Source organism: Scyliorhinus canicula, chromosome 9 (genome assembly GCF_902713615.1).
Source record: "Scyliorhinus canicula chromosome 9, sScyCan1.1, whole genome shotgun sequence".
NCBI lineage: Eukaryota > Metazoa > Chordata > Chondrichthyes > Carcharhiniformes > Scyliorhinidae > Scyliorhinus > Scyliorhinus canicula.
Window position 1 is genome coordinate 181,611,279 of NC_052154.1, and position 20,945 is coordinate 181,632,223.

The following is a 20,945-nucleotide window of genomic DNA, read 5'->3' on the forward strand; positions in this document are numbered from 1 at the left end:
TTGATCATCTACACCCCATCTTTACTGATGCCTAGACCTCATTAAAACCATTGCTGTCTCTCATCCGTTGTTGCTCACCTGGTACAACCTTAAGTCCAAGAGACACAGTCTTGAACTTGTATGGTGGACAACTGGTTTAGTCATTCACTATATCTGCTGTACTATATAAAGCATGATTGGCTTTTACTCTAATCTGCCAAGACTATTCACTATTCCAGGATAATCCTTGAATGCAAAAATAACCCCACAACTAGTTTCCGATACTACAAACTGTCATCTTCAACCACTCTCCTCTGTCTCTCCACCTTCACTGCCTACACATGCAAAGAGCTGATCAATGACTTTGTTACTCCGATTAAGACCATCTGTTCAACTGGCTGTACCTCTTCCCTCATTTTGACTTGCCCACCTGGGCCAAACTTCCCAAGTTTCCTCTCTGTCCTTGCCTTTACACTACTCCCAAAAAAACTGCTGACCACCTCATTTCACTTCCTGGCTCCCATCTTGGCAGATATTAAAGCTTCTCATCCGTCGGGTGTTGTCCATTTTCCCTTCAAATCTTCCATCATTATTGCTCAAGATAAAACCCTGACTCATTGTTGCAACCTCCCATAATCCCTATCTTCAATTTTCCTTTCCCTCTTTTTGAATGGCGTTTGCTTCCCAAATCCATGTTCATCATTCCTGAACTCCCATGTTTGACATCTTCCAATCAGGGTTCAGTCCTGTCATCGTACCAAAACATTAAAGTCAGAAATGCCATTCTATGTGATTGTGACAAAGGTAAACTGATCTTTCTCGATCTTCTATCCATCTTAGCCTAGGGCAGCTTTTTACCCAATTGACTACACACTCCCTCCAACACCTTACCACAGGTCAGCTCTGTGAAACTGCAGATAGCTGGATGCAGGGAATCACTTGCAATGACTTCTCTTTCAGCTTCTACATCATTACCACTAAGGATATACCATCAGTGCCCACATATTTAACATGTACATTGTGCCCCTCAGCGACATCAGAAACCGGCTGACCACAATCAGCTGTACCTCACCAACACCTCTCTTGACCACGCCACTGTCTCTAAATTGTCAAGACGACTTGCCTGATGGCCAATACTGGATGAGAAACAAAATCCTTGAATTAAATATCGGTCCCTGCTAAAAACCCAGTTCCCTGGTCACTGACTCAACCCCCCCCCCCCCCCCCCCCACACCACCACAACCATCTGCAACATTTTTCCACCTCTGAACTATTGACCAACTCAACCACCCCTGTCTCAGCTCATGTATTGAAACCTTCATCCTTGTCTTGGAGACCGCTTGACATAATTGCTTTTACACACGCTCGGCCAGTTTACGATGTTTTAGAACATAGAACATAGAACAGTACAGCACAGAACAGGCCCTTCGGCCCTCGATGTTGTGCCGAGCAATGATCACCCTACTTAAACCCACGTAACCCGTATACCCGTAACCCAACAATCCCCCCATTAACCTTACACTACGGGCAATTTAGCATGGCCAATCCACCTAACCCGCACATCTTTGGACTGTGGGAGGAAACCGGAGCACCCGGAGGAAACCCACGCACACACGGGGAGGACGTGCAGACTCCACACAGACAGTGACCCAGCCGGGAATCGAACCTGGGACCCTGGAGCTGTGAAGCATTGATGCTAACCACCATGCATTTTTGCTCTTCATTAACAGTCCAAAGATGTGCAGGTCAGATGGATTGGCCATGCCACATTGCCCTTAGTGTCCAAAAAAGGTTAAGTGGGGTTACGGGGATGGGGTGGAGGTGTGGGCTTAAGGAGGGTGCTCTTTTCAAGAGCCGGCGCAGACTCTGAGCTGAATGACCTCCTCCTGCCCTGTAAATTTTATGAAACTTGTGGTCATCCAAACCTCTGCCGTATGCAACCTCACTTGGACCAGGTCCTATTCACCCATCACCATGTGATCGCTGCCCTGTATTTGCCCTTGGTTAAGCAACACTTCGCTTTTTGAACTTCTCAACCTTGTTTTCTAGCTTTTCCCTGACCTCTTCCTTCCATATCTCTGTAATCCCCATCAGCCCGAAATCTTACTGCTCCTGGGCTCCTCCAATTCTGGCCCTTTGAGCATTTCTGATTTTAATTACTTCACCACTACTGCTGTGCCTTCAACCGACCTACACCCCCGGAGCCGAGAATTCCCTCCCTCAACCTTTCTGACGTCCTTTATCTCACACCTTTATAATCTATCAATGTGTTCCTCTGCCCTGATATCTCTGTGGCTCAGTCTCAAATTTAGTTCAGAATTGCCCCTGGTGAAGTGCCCTTTCTGTATGGAAGGTGCTATATGATAACTGCATCGTTTTCTAGCTCCTGATTCTGGTTTTCTAAGGAGACGCCTGCCTGAGCATTTTGCTGGGAGCCGAAGGCTTTTTTGAGCGGGTCTTACTTCAGAGCACACGATTCTGCTTGTGCGCGGCCAAATCTCTGATTTGCAGAGGGAAGGCGCACTCAGGTATTCCAGTCCAGCGCGTAAACCTCATCTGACGGGTCTGCAGTGGAAGCTATTTTTAGGCACCCGAATGCCACTTTTAGCTCACAAAATATTCATCCGCAACTCGCTGGCAAGCCATCAATTGCTGCAAATGTGACGAGGTGTGGGGGACCAGATTGCCCTCCCACCCCACACAGTCTTTCTTGAAGTCGAACGTTTTGATGAGATGCCAGTGGGTGATGATTTGCAGATTGAGCGTGTGGCTACGTCCATTCCTGCTTCCCTGCGCAACTTGCTTACGTACCGTTTACTGTCGCCTCTGAACGCCTGGCTTGTACCCCCCTCCCCCCCCCCCCCCCCCACACACACACGAGGGAGGGAAGCAGGCAAGAATTATTTATAACAAATCAAACCTGTGTGTGGGTGGCATTGGCACTGGTTGCTGGAAAATGCATTCTACATTTTTTGTTTTGGGAGGGGTGGCTCCTTGAGTGACTTTAAAGTTGCAATAGGGGAAGGAGTCTTCCCTCTTTTGGGGAGTCCCCTTTCCTCTTAAACACGCAGCAGGCACATTGCCCCTTGTGTCAGTCTGCGTTCAGCGTGCACGCCAGGAGGGGATTTCAACCCTCTGAAAATCCGGCACCGAAAGCCAGGGAAATCAATGGGGATCTTCTATTTATAGAAGCAAAGGGATGGAAATAGCAACTTCTTCCTCTTTTTTTTTTGCATTTGACATTGCCCTCCCTCCCCAGCCAGCAGACGTGCTGCTCACAGCCCTCGTCACTCAGACCTTTGCACTTGGCTGAGCTGAAGCTGTCACGACTGCAGTGGGTCTGAGCTGGAGAGTGACTGAAACTCGGGGCAGCAGCCACACAAAGGGCAGCGGCACAGCCCAGAATAGCTCAGCTTACAGGCGTGAGCTCTGCAGTGACAATTCGGCGGCTGGCGATGTCAAAAATAACAACACCGGCTAAAAATATCCCAAGGTGGACGCTTTTAAAAAAATTTTTTAAAAACAAATATATACATTCGCATTTCTGGATCGAAGCTAAAAATAGGACCGCTCCTATGAGGCTGCAGGATCACGTTTTTTTCCATTCATGCAAGGAGAAACAACTTGCTAATGTCAAATTTTAACAGTTCCTTGCCAATCTCTAGTGGTTGAAATACTTTTAATTTAAATGTGTAATTTGGCAGGTTGGTTTTTAAGTTTGTGGAATACAGGCTGAAGTTCCCGCCCCCAATAATCTTTTACATTTTACAGTTAATACTTGCCCCCCCCCCCCCCCCCCCCCCAAAGAGTTTAACATTTGATTTGGTGCATTGTTGTTCCAGAGGTACAGATATGAGGGGCGGAACGGCTGCCTCCTGTGTTGTAACTGTTGCAAGGTTGTATGTGGAGCAGAAGTAGACCACTTAGCCTTAGCCCCTTGAGCCTGCCCCTCCATTTAATGAGATAATGGCCAATTTGTTTGCATTTCAAGTTCCGCATTCCCATCTATCTCCGATAAGATAGAACATACAGTGCAGAAGGAGGCCATTCGGCCCATCGAGTCTGCACCGATCCACTTAAACACTCACTTCCACCCTATCCCGTTAACCCAATAACCCCTCCTAACCTTTTTGGACACTAAGGGCAATTTAGCATGGCCAATCCACCTAACCTGCACATCTTTGGACTGAGAGGAGAAACCGGAGCACCTGAAGGAAACCCACGCAGACACTTTGATTCTCTTGCCTAACTAGAATCTATATACCTCCACCTTAAAAATATTCAGTGACCCTGTTTCCACCACCTTTTGAGAATCATAGAGTCAACAATGCAGAAGGAGGCCATTCAGCCTATTGAGTCTGCACCAGCCCTTGGAGACAGCACCCTACTTAAGCCAACACCTCCAACCAATCCCTGTAACCCAACCTAATCTTTGGACACTAAGTGGCAATTTACATTAGCCAATCCACCTCACCTGCGCATCTTTAGACTGTGGGAGGAAACCGGAGCACCCAGAGGAAACCCACACAGACACGGGAAGAATGCAAACTCCACACAGTCACCTGAGGCTGGATTTAAACCTGGGATCCTGGTGCTGTGAGGCAGCAGTGCTAACTACTGTGCCACGTGCCGCCCCTGAGGCATCTCGTACATAGAAACAGATATGGAAAATAGCAGGAGGTGGCCATTTGGCCCTTCGAGCCTGCTCTGCCATTCGTTATGACCATGACTGATCATCAAGTTCAGTACCCTGATTCCGTCTTTTTCTCCATATCCATCGATCCCTTCAGCCCCAAGAGCTATAATTAACTCAACATTTTGGCTTCAACTACTTTCTGTGGAATCTCTTATCCTCAAACCATGATCCCTAGTTTTGGACTCCCCACCATCAGAAACATTCTTTCTGAATCTACCCTGTCTAATCCTGTTGGAATTGTATTAGAGTCTGAGATCGCCCCTCGCTCTTCTAAACTCCAATGAATATATGTGGAGCAGCACAGTAGCATAGTGGTTAGCACTATGGCTTCACAGCGCCAAGGTCCCAGGTTTGATTTCCGGCTTGGGTCACTGCGGAGTCTGCACATTCTCTGTGTCTGCGTGGGTTTCTTGCGGGTGCTCCAGTTTCCTCCCACAAGTCCCGAAAGACGTGCTATTTGGTAATTTGGACATTCTGAATTCTCCCTCTGTGTACCCGAACAGGTGCTGGAGTGTGGTGACTAGGGGATTTTCACACTAACTTCATTGCAGCGTTAATGTCAGCCCACATGTGACAATGAAGATTATTATAACACTTACCCAACTTAGTCTCTCATATCACAGTCCCGCCATCCCTGGCAAACCTTCTTTGCACTTCCTCCATAGCAAGAACATTTTTCCTCTAATAAGAACACCAAAACTGCACACAGTATCCAGGTGTAGCCTCACCAACATTTGCAGTAAAACTATACTCAAATCCTCTTGCCATGAAGGCCAACACCATTTACCTTCTTTGCTGCCTGCTGTACCCGTGCACTTACTTATAGTGACCAGGGCACCAAGGTCTTGCTGAGTATCCACCCCTCTCAATTTACACCCATTCAAATAATAATCTGCCTACTAAAGTGGATACCCTTGCATTTATCCACATTATATTGCACCTGCCGTGCATATGCCCACTCACTCAGCCTGTCCAAATCTTGCTGAAGCATCTCTGCATCCTCCTCACAACTCACCGTCCTACCCAACTTTGTACCATCTGCAAATTTGGAGATAATACATTTAGTTTCCCTCATCCAAATCATTAATATATAATGTGGACAGTTGGGGTCCTAGCACAGATCCCTCCGGTATACCACAAGTTGAAAAAATTGGACACAGGCTCGTTTATTCGAACTCTTCGCATCCTTTCCGCTAACCAGCTTTCTGCCCATGACAAGACACTACCCGCAATCATATCTGTCCCGAAAGGGCAGCTCCTAACTTTAAAATGGTCCCTGGGGCTGGTTTAGCATAGGGCTAAATCGCTGGCTTTGACAGCAGGCCAGCAGCACGGTTCAATTCCCGTACCAGCCTCCCCGAACAGGCGCCGAAATGTGGCGACTAGGGGCTTTTCACAGTACCTTCATTTGAAGCCTACTTGTGCCAATAAGCGATTTTCATTCATTCATTCATTCATTCATTTCAGTTCTGCACTCAACCACAAGAGTCATAGTCATAGAATTTAAAATGCAGAAGGAGGCCATTCGGCCCATCGAGTCTGCACCGGCTCTTGAAAAGAGCACCCCACCCTAGCCCACAATGTGGCGACTAGGGGCTTTTAAACTTCATTTGAGCCTACTTGTGACAAGTGATTTTCATTCATTTAATTTCGCCTCCACCCTGCTTGTAACCCAACCTAAACCTCTTGGACGCTGAGGGTAATTTAGCATGGCCAATCCGCCTAATCTGCACATCTTTGGACTGTGGGAGGAAACCGGAGCACCCGGAGTAAACCCACGCAGACACTGGGAGAAAATGCAATATCTCCACAGACAGTGACCCAAGCCGGGAATCAAACCTGGGACCCTGGAGCTGTGAAGCAACTGTTCTAACCACTGTGCTACCGTGCTGCCCTAAAGAGGAAGCATCTTTTCTGTGTCTGCCTTGTCAGGACTATTCAGGAACCTATGGACTTCAATCAAGTCACCTCTCCCTCATCTAAACTCTAGTGGAAACAAGGCCAGTCTGTCTAACCTTTTCTCATAAGCAATCTGCTCATTCCAGGTGTCAATCTAATAAACCTCCTCTGAATTGCCTCCAATGCATTTATATCCTTTAAAACAGTTGTTAGCATTGTTGCTTCACAATGCCAGTGAGCCGGGTTCAATTCAGGCCTTCCTGATCTTCTCACAAACTTTGGTCCTCCAGCAACCCCACGTCCATTCTCCACCCCGGTCTCTGCACTACCACTTCTCCAGGACCATGTCGCCCAATGCGGCGCTTGATGCGAGATTGGTATTGCCGAATACTCTGATCACCTAACCCCCGCCAACAATATCTTCCCTACTACAAAAAAGTTGATCCTCGAATAAACCTTATGAGCCGAGGAGAAAAACAAATACTCCCACTCCCTCAGGTGCAAAAACATCCGCGGGTCCACCCCTCTCATTCCCCACATAAGCCCTGTCAGCACCTCCCCCCCACCCTGTTTTCAGCATAGGGGAATGTAACTTTGTTTTAAACATTGCTGCAGTTTATTCTCTTCCCATGCTTGTCAGGATTTGGCGAGCTCCTATCGTGGTTACAGATTCATATCTTTTGAACAAATTGTTTGGATGAGCTAGTTGCTTTCCTAAGTTTGGAGATTTGAATTGCAGCCAGCTTTTACTTTTGCTACTCTGACGTCTTGCAAACATTTTGAGTTTGCGTGTGATCGGATCGCCATATGTACTGACACTGATTTCGGGTCCGGGCTGGAACATTCTTCATGTTCCATCAGTCTGCCAGCCCTACCTGATTATTGCACTGATTTTAAAAGCTTATTTCAGCCTTTTGTTTTGAGTTTACTTACTCTTTTACTATCCAGCCAGGTCCTTTGACTCCATTTTCAGTCAGGTCTTGCAACAGACCTCCATGTGCTCTGGAGTCACCTTACACTACCGATTGGATGTTTCTTCTGTCCTTCAGCCTCCACACCTGTAATGGAGCTTCTTAAGTACCTCTAGCTGTGTATTCCAGGCCTTCAAGTGAAGCACGTCAGACAGACTGCAGTTTCTTTACTTCATTCTTGGGGATTTTCACAGCTGCCACCTTGTTCTAAGGTTGCCTCGTGAAGACGTCTAGAAACTTGTATGGTTGAACAATAATTGTTTATTAATATCACATAACTATATGCGTATATACAAGATGCAGTCCTGACAAGGTGCTACCTTAATGTCAACATTAGTAGACTCACTATTACACTCGACTACTCCCATGCGACTCTATATCATCATGTGGGTGATACTGTTTCCCCAGTCCCACATTAACACTTACGGTCCCGAGCACCCAAACACTCCAGTAAGCATTCTGATTCCACCGAGGAAATGTGTTACAGAACTTATTTTAAGCTCCATTGTGGTATACAACAAAAATGTTGTTTTACAGTGTATTCTGGATGTGGGTGTCGCTAGCACAACCACACGTGCTGCCCATTCCACATTGGCCCGAAAAGGTGGTCGTGGGTCCTCATTGCAGTGAGTTTTTTTTTTACAATCAAGGGACATTTCGGACAGCATTTCGGTCAGCATTAGGAATCAGTATAATTTTGGACTGGAGTCGCATTTGGGTGAGCCTGGGTTGGGACGGCAGGTTCCTTTTCACCAGAGGAAATGAGTGAACCAGTTTGTTTTTCCCAGCGATATGGCAGCTTTCATTTGTTTTTCCTCTCTGGGAGCGAATCACAAATGACCAGTTGTTGAATTTTCACACCTTGTCTTTAACTTGTCAACTTCAGTCTCATCCAATGCAATAACCACTATATTGCCAATACTTTGTCTAACAATGACTTATAATGGTCTGCAGCTGATTTCCTTAGTAGTGTCGTCATGCACCCAGAACCTGTAAAGTGGCCTTGATGGCAGCCCTGACGTGATCTATCAAATTCGATACATTATCATTTTACCCCATTCACTAAATTTGTCCATCTCAATACTAGTTAATGGAACAATTATCCAAACAATTATTGGTTAAAAATACTCTTGCAAATAAGATTTTTCTGCTGTTTGCAGTTGTTTTACCATGTATCAGTGTTCGCGTTCCTACCAGCTTGCAGAGCTGTTATAAGTTCAGATTCTTGCAGCGGGTGGGCCTGCTGCTGATTTTCTTTTCAATAATTTTTATTAGTGTCATAAGTGGGCTTACATTAACACTGCAATGACATTTCTGTGAAAAGCCCCTAGTCGCCCCACACTGGCCCCTATTCGGGTACACTGAGGTAGAATTCAGAATGTCCAAATTACCTAACAAGCACATCTTTCGGGACTTGAGAGGAAACGGGAGAATATGCAGACTCGGCACAGACAGTGACCCAAGCAGGAATCTAACCCAGGACCCTGGAGTTGTGAAGCAACTGTGCTCATCACTACCGCCCATAACAGCTATACAGCCGATTCCTCCTGTCAGTTGTCATAACCCATTTATATGATCAATCCGACATTTTAGTTTTCCTTAGCCACTATTCGTGCGACAAGCAAAACCTGACCTTATGAAAATCCTCCTGTTTGGTAGTTTCCCAAAGTTTGAAGGGTCAAACCTCACAGAATGATATAACACAGAAGGAGACTATTCGGATCAGTCTCTGCCTGCTCTTGGGTAGATCCGTGCAACCAGTCCAACTGTTTTCCCCATTGACCTGCATTTTTGTTTTCCCTTTTAAGTATTTATTTAATATCCTTTTGAAATTTGCTATTGAATCTGCTTCCACTACCCTTTCAGCCCGTGCATTCCAGATCATAACGCGCTGTTTTTATTAAAAGTATTTGGATTGACACACGATGCGTTATTCATGATTACGAACTGTGCATGGAGCTAAGTTTGTATGATCTTGAAAAGGGAAAGAGAAAAACTTGTTATTTGTGACAATGTAATTTATTGTTAAAATTACATCTGCATTTGGATTTGCAAACCAGAATCACTGTTGTGATCTAAAACTGATGAGATATACACCTATAATCCATAGTGGATTTTTTAAGCTCTTAAAATATTAACTTTTTTTTTGTTCCAGTTGTTACAGGAGCAACTGATGGAATTGGAAAGGCTTATGCAAAGGAGGTATGTTAGAAAACAAGTCATGCTTTCAGTTGAAATTCCTACCGACCTTTCGTCACACTTGTGCGGTAAACTAAATCTTCTCCTCTATCATGGTGAAACTTAATTCGGAAAATGTTATTCGTTCTGTCCAAGACACACTCTTGGAAAGTGTATATATATTTCTGTTCAGCCAGAAAGTAGACTGAAGCAAAGTTAGATATTTTAATCTTTTTTGAAAATACTGTTTAAAAATGCTACCTCTAATTTACTTCGATTATCCTTGACTTTTGAATTTTTCCCTCTACACACTAGCTCGCCAAGCGCGGTCTGAGCATTGTCCTTATCAGCAGATCCCAAGAAAAGCTGGATCAAGTTGCTGAGGAAATAAGTAAGTCATATCTTTTTCTGAAAGGCTTTTATTCCAGTATGATTATTTTTTATTCCCTCTGCCTTCCTTTCAAAAATGTTCAGTGGGCAGCAGCAATTTGTGCTATTACCCAATTGCTCATTTAAAAACAATGAGCCTGGATTTTTGTCAGTTGGCTATTAACATGGAAGGTATCAGAGTCAAAGCTATTCCTATTGCCACCTAACATCCACTTACACATTTTAACAGAGATTTGTGGCAATAAGTTCAGGTCCTTATTTCAGATTAATTGAATTCAAATATGAGCAATCTGGCACAAACACCGAGGTGTTTCCGTTGATGTAGCTCTGTTCAGATACGTCTGAGAGGTGGGACGAAGAGGCTAATCTGTGAATTCATTTGGGGGAAAAAAAGGAAGAGGACGCTGACTAAATGCACACGTAACGGCACGGGCTCTTTGCTTAAAAGTAAGACTCGACGTGAGGGGCAGCAGGGTAGCATGATGGTTAGCATAAATGCTTCACAGCTCCAGGGTCCCAGGTTCGATTCCCGGCTGGGTCACTGTCTGTGTGGAGTCTGCACGTCCTCCCCTTGTTTGCGTGGGTTTCCTCCGGGTGCTCCGGTTTCCTCCCACAGTCCAAAGATGTGCAGGTTAGGTGGATTGGCCATGCTAAATTGCCCGTAGTGTCCTAATAAAAAAGTAAGGTTAAGGGGGAGTTGTTGGGTTACGGGTATAGGGTGGATACGTGGGTTTGAGTAGGGTGATCATGGCTCGGCACAACATTGAGGGCCGAAGGGCCTGTTCTGTGCTGTACTGTTCTATGTTCTATGTTCTATGTGAGTTTGAGGGCAGGTTCCTCATGAATTGAAGGGCTGGGCCAAAAAGCTCAAAAGTACTCTTGACTTGGAGGTTAACATATTGATTTGAAATTGAAATATCAATGGCCTTCATTGAATAAGTTTTATATTTGAAAATCTTAGCTAAAACCTTAAATCAGCTTTGAAAAATCACTAATCTTGTGATTCACAACGGACAATCTGAAGGAAAGATTTGTATTTATTTTATTGGTGGGACTTGCCTGTAGTGTAGCACCAGAAGTTAACATTTTACAGTCAGTTTGGTTAAGCATGTTATATCTGTACTACTCTACAAAACATCACCACTGATTGATGGGAGACCCTGGCTTGTGACCGATTAAAATGGAGAAGGCACTGACCACATTGAGTGACTTTGTCGGAAGGAGCAAAGTCATTACATTGGAGGGAGTGCACAAACTTCCAGCCAAGCCATGTACCCAATCTTTTAAGCACCCTGCATGTGGCAGAGTCTGAAGATTGTGCATCGAACATATTAGCCATCTCGGAACTCATTGAACCAGAATGGAAGCATGTCACCCCTGATCCCGAGGGACTGGCTAAGGAGAAGGAGATTCTACTACATTCCGAAAAAAAGGGCAAATCGTGGCCTAGTTTCCTAGACTTAAGGCAGTGACAGGCGAGCAACAGCTGAGCTTTGCTGCAGCTGAGTTGGTAATTTGGAATAACAATTAAAAAACAACTCCCATCTAACTGATCTGGCAAGATGGGATGGTCTCCCTCTATCACTGGCGGGTCAGGTACAGGCAGTTAAAATTAATGTGTTGCTGGGATTTCTGTTTATTTTCCTGCCAAACGCATTTTTTGGAGAGATGATTACATCGTTCATATAGGGAGGAAAGGTGGCCAGAATTAGAAAGGTTCTACTACAGAGAGGAAGGCAGGGGGTTAGGGTCTTCCGAACCTGATGTATTATTACTGGGTGGCGAATGTGGAGAAGGTATGGAGCTGGGTCAGAGGGGTTGACTCCCAGTGGGTCAGAATGGAGGATAGTTTATGTAGTGGGTTGGGATTGAAGGCACTAGCAACAGCGCCGCTCCCTACGGCCCTGGGAAAATACTGAGTCCGGTAGTAATAGCTTCGTTGAGAATTTGGAGGCAGGTTCGCCAGCAGTTTGGGTGGGGGGCAGGGTCAAGGGAAATGCTGATTCGGGGGAAATCATAGATTTGAGCCAGAGAAGTGGGATGGAAATTTTTGGAGATGGGAGAAGAAAGGAATTGGGACAGTACAAGATTTGTTTCTTGGGGATCGGTTTGCAGGATTGAAGAGGCTGGGAGTGAAGTATTTGCTGGAGAAGGGGGAAATATTTAGATACATGCAGGTTTGAGACTTTGCCAGAAAGGAGATTTGTCGGTAGAGCCGGCTTCCACATGGCTGGAGGAGGTGCTGACAACAGGGGGGCTGGAGAAGGGGTAGTGTCGGTGGTTTACGTGGCTATTTTGGAAGAGGAGAAGGCACTGTGGGAAGGGATCAAGGCAAAGTGGGAGGAAGAGTTGGGAGAGGTTATAGAGGAGGGGTTCTGGTGTGAGGTGCTCCGGAGGGTGAACGCCTCCACCTTGTGCGAGTTTGGGGCTGATACAGCTGAAGGTATTATGTAGAGCACACCTGACGAGGGCGAGGATGAGCTGGCTCTTTAAGGGGGTAGAAGATGTGTGTTATCATTTGGGCAGGGGGGTGCAAACCATGTTCATATGTCTTGGTCCTGTCCAAAGCTGGAGGATTCCTGGATGCAGGTTTTTAGGGTAATCTCTAAGTGGTGCACGTGAAACTGGACCCGGGCCTTCGGGAGGCCATATTCGGGGTGTCAGACCAGCTGGGTTTGGAAACTGGTGCGGAGGCAGGTTTTGTAGCCTTCGCCTCTTTGATCGCAGATCAAGCAGATGTTGGGATGGAGAGCAGCCTCTTCACCCTGTGCCCTGGCATGGGGGTGGGGGGGGGGCCTGCTGGAATTCTTGACTCTTGAGAAGGTCAAATTTGAACTGAGGGGAAGGATGGAGGGGTTCTACAGTTCATGGGCGTTATTCATTATGCACTTGCGAGAATTGGATTACATCGATCATGAGAGAGGGGGGCAGTCAGAGAGTTGGGGGATGGGGGACTGTATGTGTTAATGGTGACTATGGGTAATTCCTGATTCCTTTTTGTTATTTACGTTAGCATGCAGGCTAATGTTTGGGGGTTTGGATGGGAGGAGGGGATAGACATTATAGGGCTGGTTTAGCTCAGTTGGCTTGATGGCTGGTTTGTGATGCAGAACAAGACCAGCAGTGCAGGTTCAATTCCCGTACCAGCTGAAAATTCTGAATTCTCTCTGTGTACCCGAACAGGTGCCAGAATGTGGCGACTAGGGGCTTTTCACATTAACTTCATTGCAGTGTTAATGTAAGCCTACTTGTGACAATAAAGATTATTTACATTTACATTTGTTACTGATTATTGTTTATTGTTGGGTATAAATTTGGGAGAAAATGTGAAAAAGGAGAATAAAAATATTTTTAAAAAAAACAATTCGTATAATGTAGAGCACGTAAGTGAGAACACTTGCCCTCATCTGAGCTGCTGAACTTTAGTTTGTAGAAGATTGTGTTCCTGAATTGGAGCTTTTTGATCAAAATTCAAGATGGGGAAAATGTTTGTGTTTACAGATGTTTATTATATCTGAGTTCAGAGATTGAAATAGTCTGTCTGCATAGGAAAGAGATGAAAGTAGGTCTTGAGGGGGGGGGTCTGAGCCAATACATCAAAATGTGTTCCCTCCATCACCCATTCCCCCATAAAATCAAAGTCGCTGGCAGTACTTTTATTTGGAAGCTCAGTCAATTCATATATGTCAATGTTGTCTACTCCCTAAGCCTAATCAACAGAAAAATGAGATGTTAGTGGTGCTATCAAGTGGCGCTTATCAATACACCTAGTCTGTTTTCAGTCTGGATTCTGCCAGAAACACAGCTCCTGATCTTGCTACAAGTCTTTCCAAATATCGGACACCAGCTGAATTCTGGAGGTGAGGGGAAGGACTGCCCTTGACATCAAGGCAGCATTGTACAAGGGGCAGAGTAAAGTTGAAATCAATGGGACTCACTGGGAAAACTCCTGGGATTGAGGTCATCTAGCATAGAAGCATGGTTGACATTGATTAGTCAACTTAACATAAGTACATCACTGCAGGAATTCCTGACAGCAGAATACTAGGCCAAGTTATGTTCAGATGTTTTGTCAATGACCATCCATCCACAAGGTCAAAAGTGGGCCGTTTTCTATCGATTGCCCAGTGTTCAGTTCAACTTGCAATTCCTCCGAAAATGAGGCAGTCCATGCCGATGTGCAGCATGACCTGGGCAACGTTCAGGCTTGGGCTCAAAAGTAGCAAAGATACATTTGTGATTTACAAGTACCAGGCAGCAATCATCTCCAAGAAGAGAGGATAGCCACTTCCCATGACATGATTGCTACAATGATCCTGGTCCTGTCGGGATACCATTGATGAGAAGCTGGATTGGACGAACCATTTCAGTGCTGCGATGACTGAATGTTCTTTGAGCAGTGGCTTACCACCTACAAAGCACAAGCCAAGTGACTGATGGAACTTGCCTGTATTGGGACAGCTCCAACAACATTGAAGAAACTTGACGCCACCCAGGTGAAAGCAGTTTGATTTTTCATCCCATCCACAATTCCCATTGTATCATTGAGATGAATAAAAGCAGGAGGTGCATTGGAACACGATCATTGCAATTCTCCTCCAAATAGCACATCATTCTTGGACACATCGCTGTTTCATTATTGTTGGAACATAATTCTCGAACTCCCTACCTAATGGTACTTTTGGCGTAACCTCACTGCATGGACTACAGTCATGCAGAAGGCCCACCATTACCTGCTGTGAAGTGGGCAGCCAAGGGTAGGCAATAATTGCCATAGAATAATTTATACTAAAAGTTATGTGACATTTTAATGTTTTGATTGATGAATGGCAGACTTTGCCTATCCAGATCAGTTTCAACCTATGTCCTGTTAGACTTGTATCGTTTGCCAAATTATAGGTGAACTTTGGCATTGCTGCAATGATTGATATGAGAAATATTTACATTGGTCCAGAGTAGGGACCATTCAATGCATCTTATCCATTACTACCATTCTCTCATTTAAAGTATGAAAAATAATTACCATGGCGGAAGTGGAACTGTTACTGAGAAGTGTAATGTATGTACCACACTGAACAAAAATTACATCGTTTGTGTACGTATACCCTAAATAAGTATTTTGTTGAGAGTTAGTTGACACAAAAATGCATAATCCTGTTTGGCTTCAATTGAGATAATACTCTCGGAAATGGGGTATTTAAACATTGTTATGATCTGTCTTGCTCCAGCTTTAAATCTGCTATAGTATTTGAGCTAGCAGTTCTTATGCTTGTGTTAATGAGTTGCTTTCAACCCAAAGATGAGCCCCATTCTAACTATTCCCTGTGCCCTGCAAATTACATCAGTGCTTGTTCAAGGTCTGTGATATAATTTTTGTCATGTTGTCAGCTGGATAATATCTGCAACAAAAGTGTTGAGTGTATCAGTAGATTAAGTGATATTCGTATGACTTTATTTGTCTACCATGTTCATTTTGTTTCTCAAACCGTGTAGAGGGGCATCAAGCTTTTCTTACTGTAGGTTTGATCCATTTATCTGTGGATATGAAGAATCATTACTTTTGTACTGAGGCTCCTATATATTTAAGATGCAAGGTTTTAAACTATTTTGGCAACTTGGGGTTTGATACACTTGGCCAGTTTTACCAGGAGACGTAGATCTTGGGCACTGAATGGATTGCTGGGAGTTGTCGTCCCAGGACCTCTTGTATGAAAATGAAATGAAAATCTCATTGTCACAAGTAGGCTTCAAATGAAGTTACTGTGAAAAGCCCGTAGTCTTCCCTCAAGTAATACAGTTGTAATTCAAACTGGATTTGATTAAATAAACGTCAGTTGAAGATGGTGGATCCAAAGAAAAAGGCTGAGACATTTTACATGTTTGACTATCTCAAAAATTACATTCACTCTAGAACCATGTGCTTCAAAAGCATAACGGAGCTTCAAATGATAAATCCCATCTTTCAGCCATGCCAAATTTTACTTGTGCCTTTTGCTTCTACTCATGATCCAAGATGGTACTGGCCCCACAAGCAACTGCCAGTTGCAGAAGTAAAATTCTGAAATCTTGCACACTGACTACTTTCCATTCCAGCATAATCCTTGCTTTCTTCAAGGTGATTTGTTGAGAACAAATCTGTTGAGATCAATTTGTAATTGGTTAAAATAGTTTTTTTTGTGTGAATACTGCTCATAGCAGCTCCCCTGTTCACCGTGTAGATACTCGTATATGTATGTATGCACATGCAGATTGAAACTTGCACATTGAGATACATGGTACAATAATAACAGAATTGTTGACTGATGAAAGTAATCAATCTTTACCAATTGTTCTACAAAGAAATCGGATGGGTGGTGAGGTTTAAAAAAAAAAAAATTCTTTATTATCACAAGTAGGCTTACTTGTGATATTGCAATTAAGTTACCGTGGAAAGTCCCTAGTCGCCACATTCCGGCGTCTGTTGGGTACACAGAGGGAGAATGCAAAATGTTCAATTCACCTAACAGCACGTTTTTCGGGACTTGGGGGAGGTAAGGGCCTACACAACTTTTAAAATCCATAAAGTAGCAATGATCATATCAACTGATCATTTTTCCTAGTGAGATCATGGTAAAGTGATAATCATTCAACCGAATCCAACCGCTCCATCCTTTCAGTTGTACGAGTTACCTTCATATATTTTACAATAGTCGCAGTATCTTTGTTCTGTGACCAAAACCGTACATAGTATTCTAAGTGTGGTGATGGCAATGATTTATAAAATGGCAGGATTAACTTACTTTTGGTTCAAGACCGACTTTAAAAAAAAAAATACATCCTGATTTGGTCAATGTTGTACTTGTTTTAAAATTGTCAGGCTGTAGATCTTTCATATTCTAGAAGTTATTTTCTTTCCATTGAAGTGGTGGTCCCTTCTTGATTTTTGGTTCCCATGTGAAATATGCTTGGGTTTCTCCATTATATTTTATTTGGCACCAATGCTCGATTATTCTCAAATCCTCCTGTTGCTTATCCTGTTTAAGTTTGCAATCTATTAGCTTCATTAGCTTTGTAACTATTTGTGACACTTGCTCCAGATTATTTTATGAGGAAAATGCTGAACCAATGTGGTCGCAAATAATCTCCTCTTTGTGAAGCTGTATTGATTTTATGATGGTGAAATTTTCCACTGCATCTGTGAAGTTTGTATTGTACAATTGAGCATGAGTAGTAACCAATTAGTGTTCTCTGCTTCCCAATTATTTGACATGTCAGCTTTAATTTATGTTTGGTAAAGATATTTATACCACCACCATGTGCACAAATACACTGAAAAAGTGATTAAGGATGGTTAAGTCATAGTTTTAATTTTGAGATGATCTTGTGTTTTGAAATATCTAGCATACATGTTTTTTTTTATAAATTTAGAGTACCCAATTCCCTTTTTCTAATTCAGGGGCAATTTAGCATGTCTAATCCACCGACCCTGCACATCTTTGGGTTGTGGGGCCGAAACCCACGCAAACACGAGGAGAGTGTGCAAACTCCACACAGACAGTGACCCAGAGCCGGGCTCGAATCTGGGACCTCGGCGCCGTGAGGCTGTAGGGCTAGCCCACTGGGCCACTGTGCTGCTGCAGACAATGTTAATTATTGTTTTTTAAATAAGCCATTAGTATGTTCATTACACGTTTCCAATTAATTTTGAATATTCAGAATATTTTGTTAAAGGAAAGGAACATTTTATGTAGGTTGTCACATTCTTAGTTATTTCAAAGCACAGCGCAACCGATGATAATCTTTATTAGTGTCACAAGTAGTCTTACATTAACACTGCAATGAAGTTACTGTGAAAATCACCGAGTCGCCACACTCCAGCGCTTGTTTGGGTACACTGAGGGAGAATTCAGAATGTCCAATTCACCTAACAAGCATGTCTTTCGGGACTTGTGGGAGGAAACCGGAGCACCTGGAGGAAACCCACGCAGACACGGGGAGAACGTGCAAACTCCGCACAGACATTGACCCAAGCAGGGAATCAAATCTGGGACCCTGGATCTGTGAAGCGACAGTGCTAACCACTGTGCTACCATGCTGCCCATTAATGTTGAAATGTGCTCACTATTTCATTGGCAAACATGGCCAATTTACACAGTCATAAGAGCAGCAAGTGGACTGTGGGCCAGCGCTCACTCCTCACCACCTTGTCTATGCCACCAGCCAGTAGTTTATTGACAGGGCAGAGGTAGAGGCTGAGACCCAGTAACTCTCCCCCCCGATATATCCCTGTATCCTTGGGGAAAATTATTTTAATTTAGCCGAGTGGTTTTCGAGATCACATTGGGGTGGTGGGGGTGTGTGTGTGTATGTATGTGCTAAACTAGGGATAGCTTGATGCCCTTCAGGACTTCTATTTGAACTGAACTGAGATTGTAAAGATGCTTGTAAGTTTCCAATATTTATTTGTTACTGTTTGGGGGCATACGGATGTTACCCATGTGTGCTGCTCCTTTACCTCATGATTCTTTTACACTTGGCAGCTGTTGCAGGACTCAATAAATGTGCGGACTCCACAATTCAGAACAGTGACCCTGAGCACAAGCTGTCAAGACTGGCTCATTGCATTTACTTTACTGGAACAAGCACATTTGTCCAGATGGTGGATTCATAAATCTATGAATATGATTAAATCAATGCTTCCATTCGTGGTTGTCCAGTTTGTTGCTTTATTAAGTGGAACCAATGCTCGAAGTCTACGTGTCTGCTGTTTGGTTTCACACCAATAATGTAACAGAATTACTTTTATTATCTTCCACTGGTATCCCAACATCGACTGAGTACCTGCTGCTGCTGAACCCAATTCCCACCAGGTCAGTTCACTGATAATATGGCAAATAATCAGGACTGCAGCTTGCTCTTTTGGCTCAAATGTACTGCATTGTGGACTAGACTTAGATTTTGATTTTCAGTGACAAGTTTCCATAGTCTGTATTACCTGCAGTGAGGTAACACAGGTTGACATGACCTAGCAATTTAATTTGAAATCAACATTCCAAGGCAATCCTGTTGGATTTCTATTGCTGATTTATAATATACATCTTAAACTTATGGATCTGATGGTGCAAATCTGTTTTCAGTTATACATAGTGAAATATTAAGTTTTGAAAACTGTTAACTGATTCACACAGATACTGAACATTGGACTTTGGTGCAGGGCATGTACCAGGACACCCAGATCCCGTTCTACAACCAAGTTCAGCAATCTCTCTCCACTTAAATGGTATACTGCCTTTCTATTCTTTCTGTCAAGGTGGAAAAGTTAAATTTTATCCACATTATATACTGCATTTGTCAATTTTTTGTCCACTCACTTTACCTATCTAGATCCCTTTGTGATCTCCTTGCCTCCTCTTGACAACTTAGTTGTGACATCAGCAAATTTAGCTTACAAAAAATTCAGTCCTCTCATCTAAGTATCACCCCAACACTGATCCATGTGGCAAATGACCCATTTATCTCTACTTTCTGCTTACTGTTCGCTAACCAACCCTCTATTCATGCTAATATGTTATCCTGAGACCATGAGCTCTTATTTTGTGTGGGAACCTTTGATGTGGTGATTTACCAAATGTCTTTTGTAAGCTCAAGTACTCCACATCTGCAAGTTTTCCTTTATCGGAGAGAGAGATCGATCGTGTGAGGTTGCATCACTTCCTGCGATGATGTACATTGTATATTAGACAGTTGGAATCAACCCCTTGTATACAAGAATCAAAAGTCAGTTTCTCTCCTGTACATGTATAATAACCAGCATGTATAACTTTCACAGGGAATGTTCATCTTGTTACAAAGAACATGCATCCAGTTCCATGTCATTGAAAGCAAACTGAACGTCCCATTGTGCAAAATCTGAGTCCATCTCGAAAGATGTACAAGACTCCTGAATAAAGCACCCATGAATAAAGCATCCAGAGGAGCAGCGTGTAATAACGTGTGCTCCCTGCTTAAATGAAACGAGGTGATGAATCACATAATGTAATGCAAGTGAAAATCACTTGACAGTTCCACTCTTTGGGAGGAAATAATACCTTCCGTGTCTTCCTTGCACTTCTGCAAATCCCCACATTCTGAGCCGTTTCCTTATTGCCATCCAGTTCAGATTGGAAGACACTGGCCAGCTCCATGTTCTCCTTGCTCAATGCGTGCTTCTGGCTCAAGATTTTGAGACCCAAATGTCCTTGGTGCAATTGTTGTAAGTTGAGTCTCAGAACTCGGAATGGCTACTCGTCATAAATGAGTAAACCATCAACTGTAAGGTGTCAATTGTGTTCCCACCGTTGTCTGCGAATGGGATTGTGTGGCATGCATGCTAGCCAACCTTATGGAGTTCCTCACGGTACATGAATTATTTTTTTAAAGTGTTTGTTGTTCCAATGTAAAAATGCTAGATCCCATTGTCAGTACAGTAATAATATTGGACAATTTCTCTCCCCATCTGTCTGTTCCCTCTCTCGGATTTAATCGTGATTGAAATGCACTCTGAAATGTCTGTCTCCCTTCCCCTCTATTTCTCTCCATGTTCCTGCCTCATTTGCCCAAACACTGATGATCCTTACCCATTTCTCTCCCGTTCACTGTCCCTGAGCACAGAACCCAGGATTATTGTTGTTTGTATTTGAAATGTTATGCTGAATCTTCCACTTCTGGCACTTGACAAACTCAACTCCCCCTCTCAATCGCCCTCTCTTTGTTTCTCTCAGCTGTTGGTACTCGCGCACATCTCTGCCTTTCCTTCTTTCGTTCTACCTTGAATTCAACCTTCAGAATTGTTCCAGCAGAGAAGGAGGCCATTC

At 43.7% G+C, this 20,945-nt stretch overlaps 1 protein-coding gene across 1 annotated transcript in view; it reads left to right on the forward strand.

Annotated features, from left to right (window-relative positions):
- The window catches only part of LOC119970958 (very-long-chain 3-oxoacyl-CoA reductase-A-like), a 162,773-nt gene that overhangs the window by 17,649 nt on the left and 124,179 nt on the right, over positions 1-20,945 (forward strand). Inside the window, exons 3-4 of the mRNA XM_038806069.1 lie at positions 9,701-9,747; positions 10,039-10,114. Coding sequence (XP_038661997.1) covers positions 9,701-9,747; positions 10,039-10,114 — 123 coding nt within the window. The remainder of the gene's footprint in view (positions 1-9,700; positions 9,748-10,038; positions 10,115-20,945) is intronic.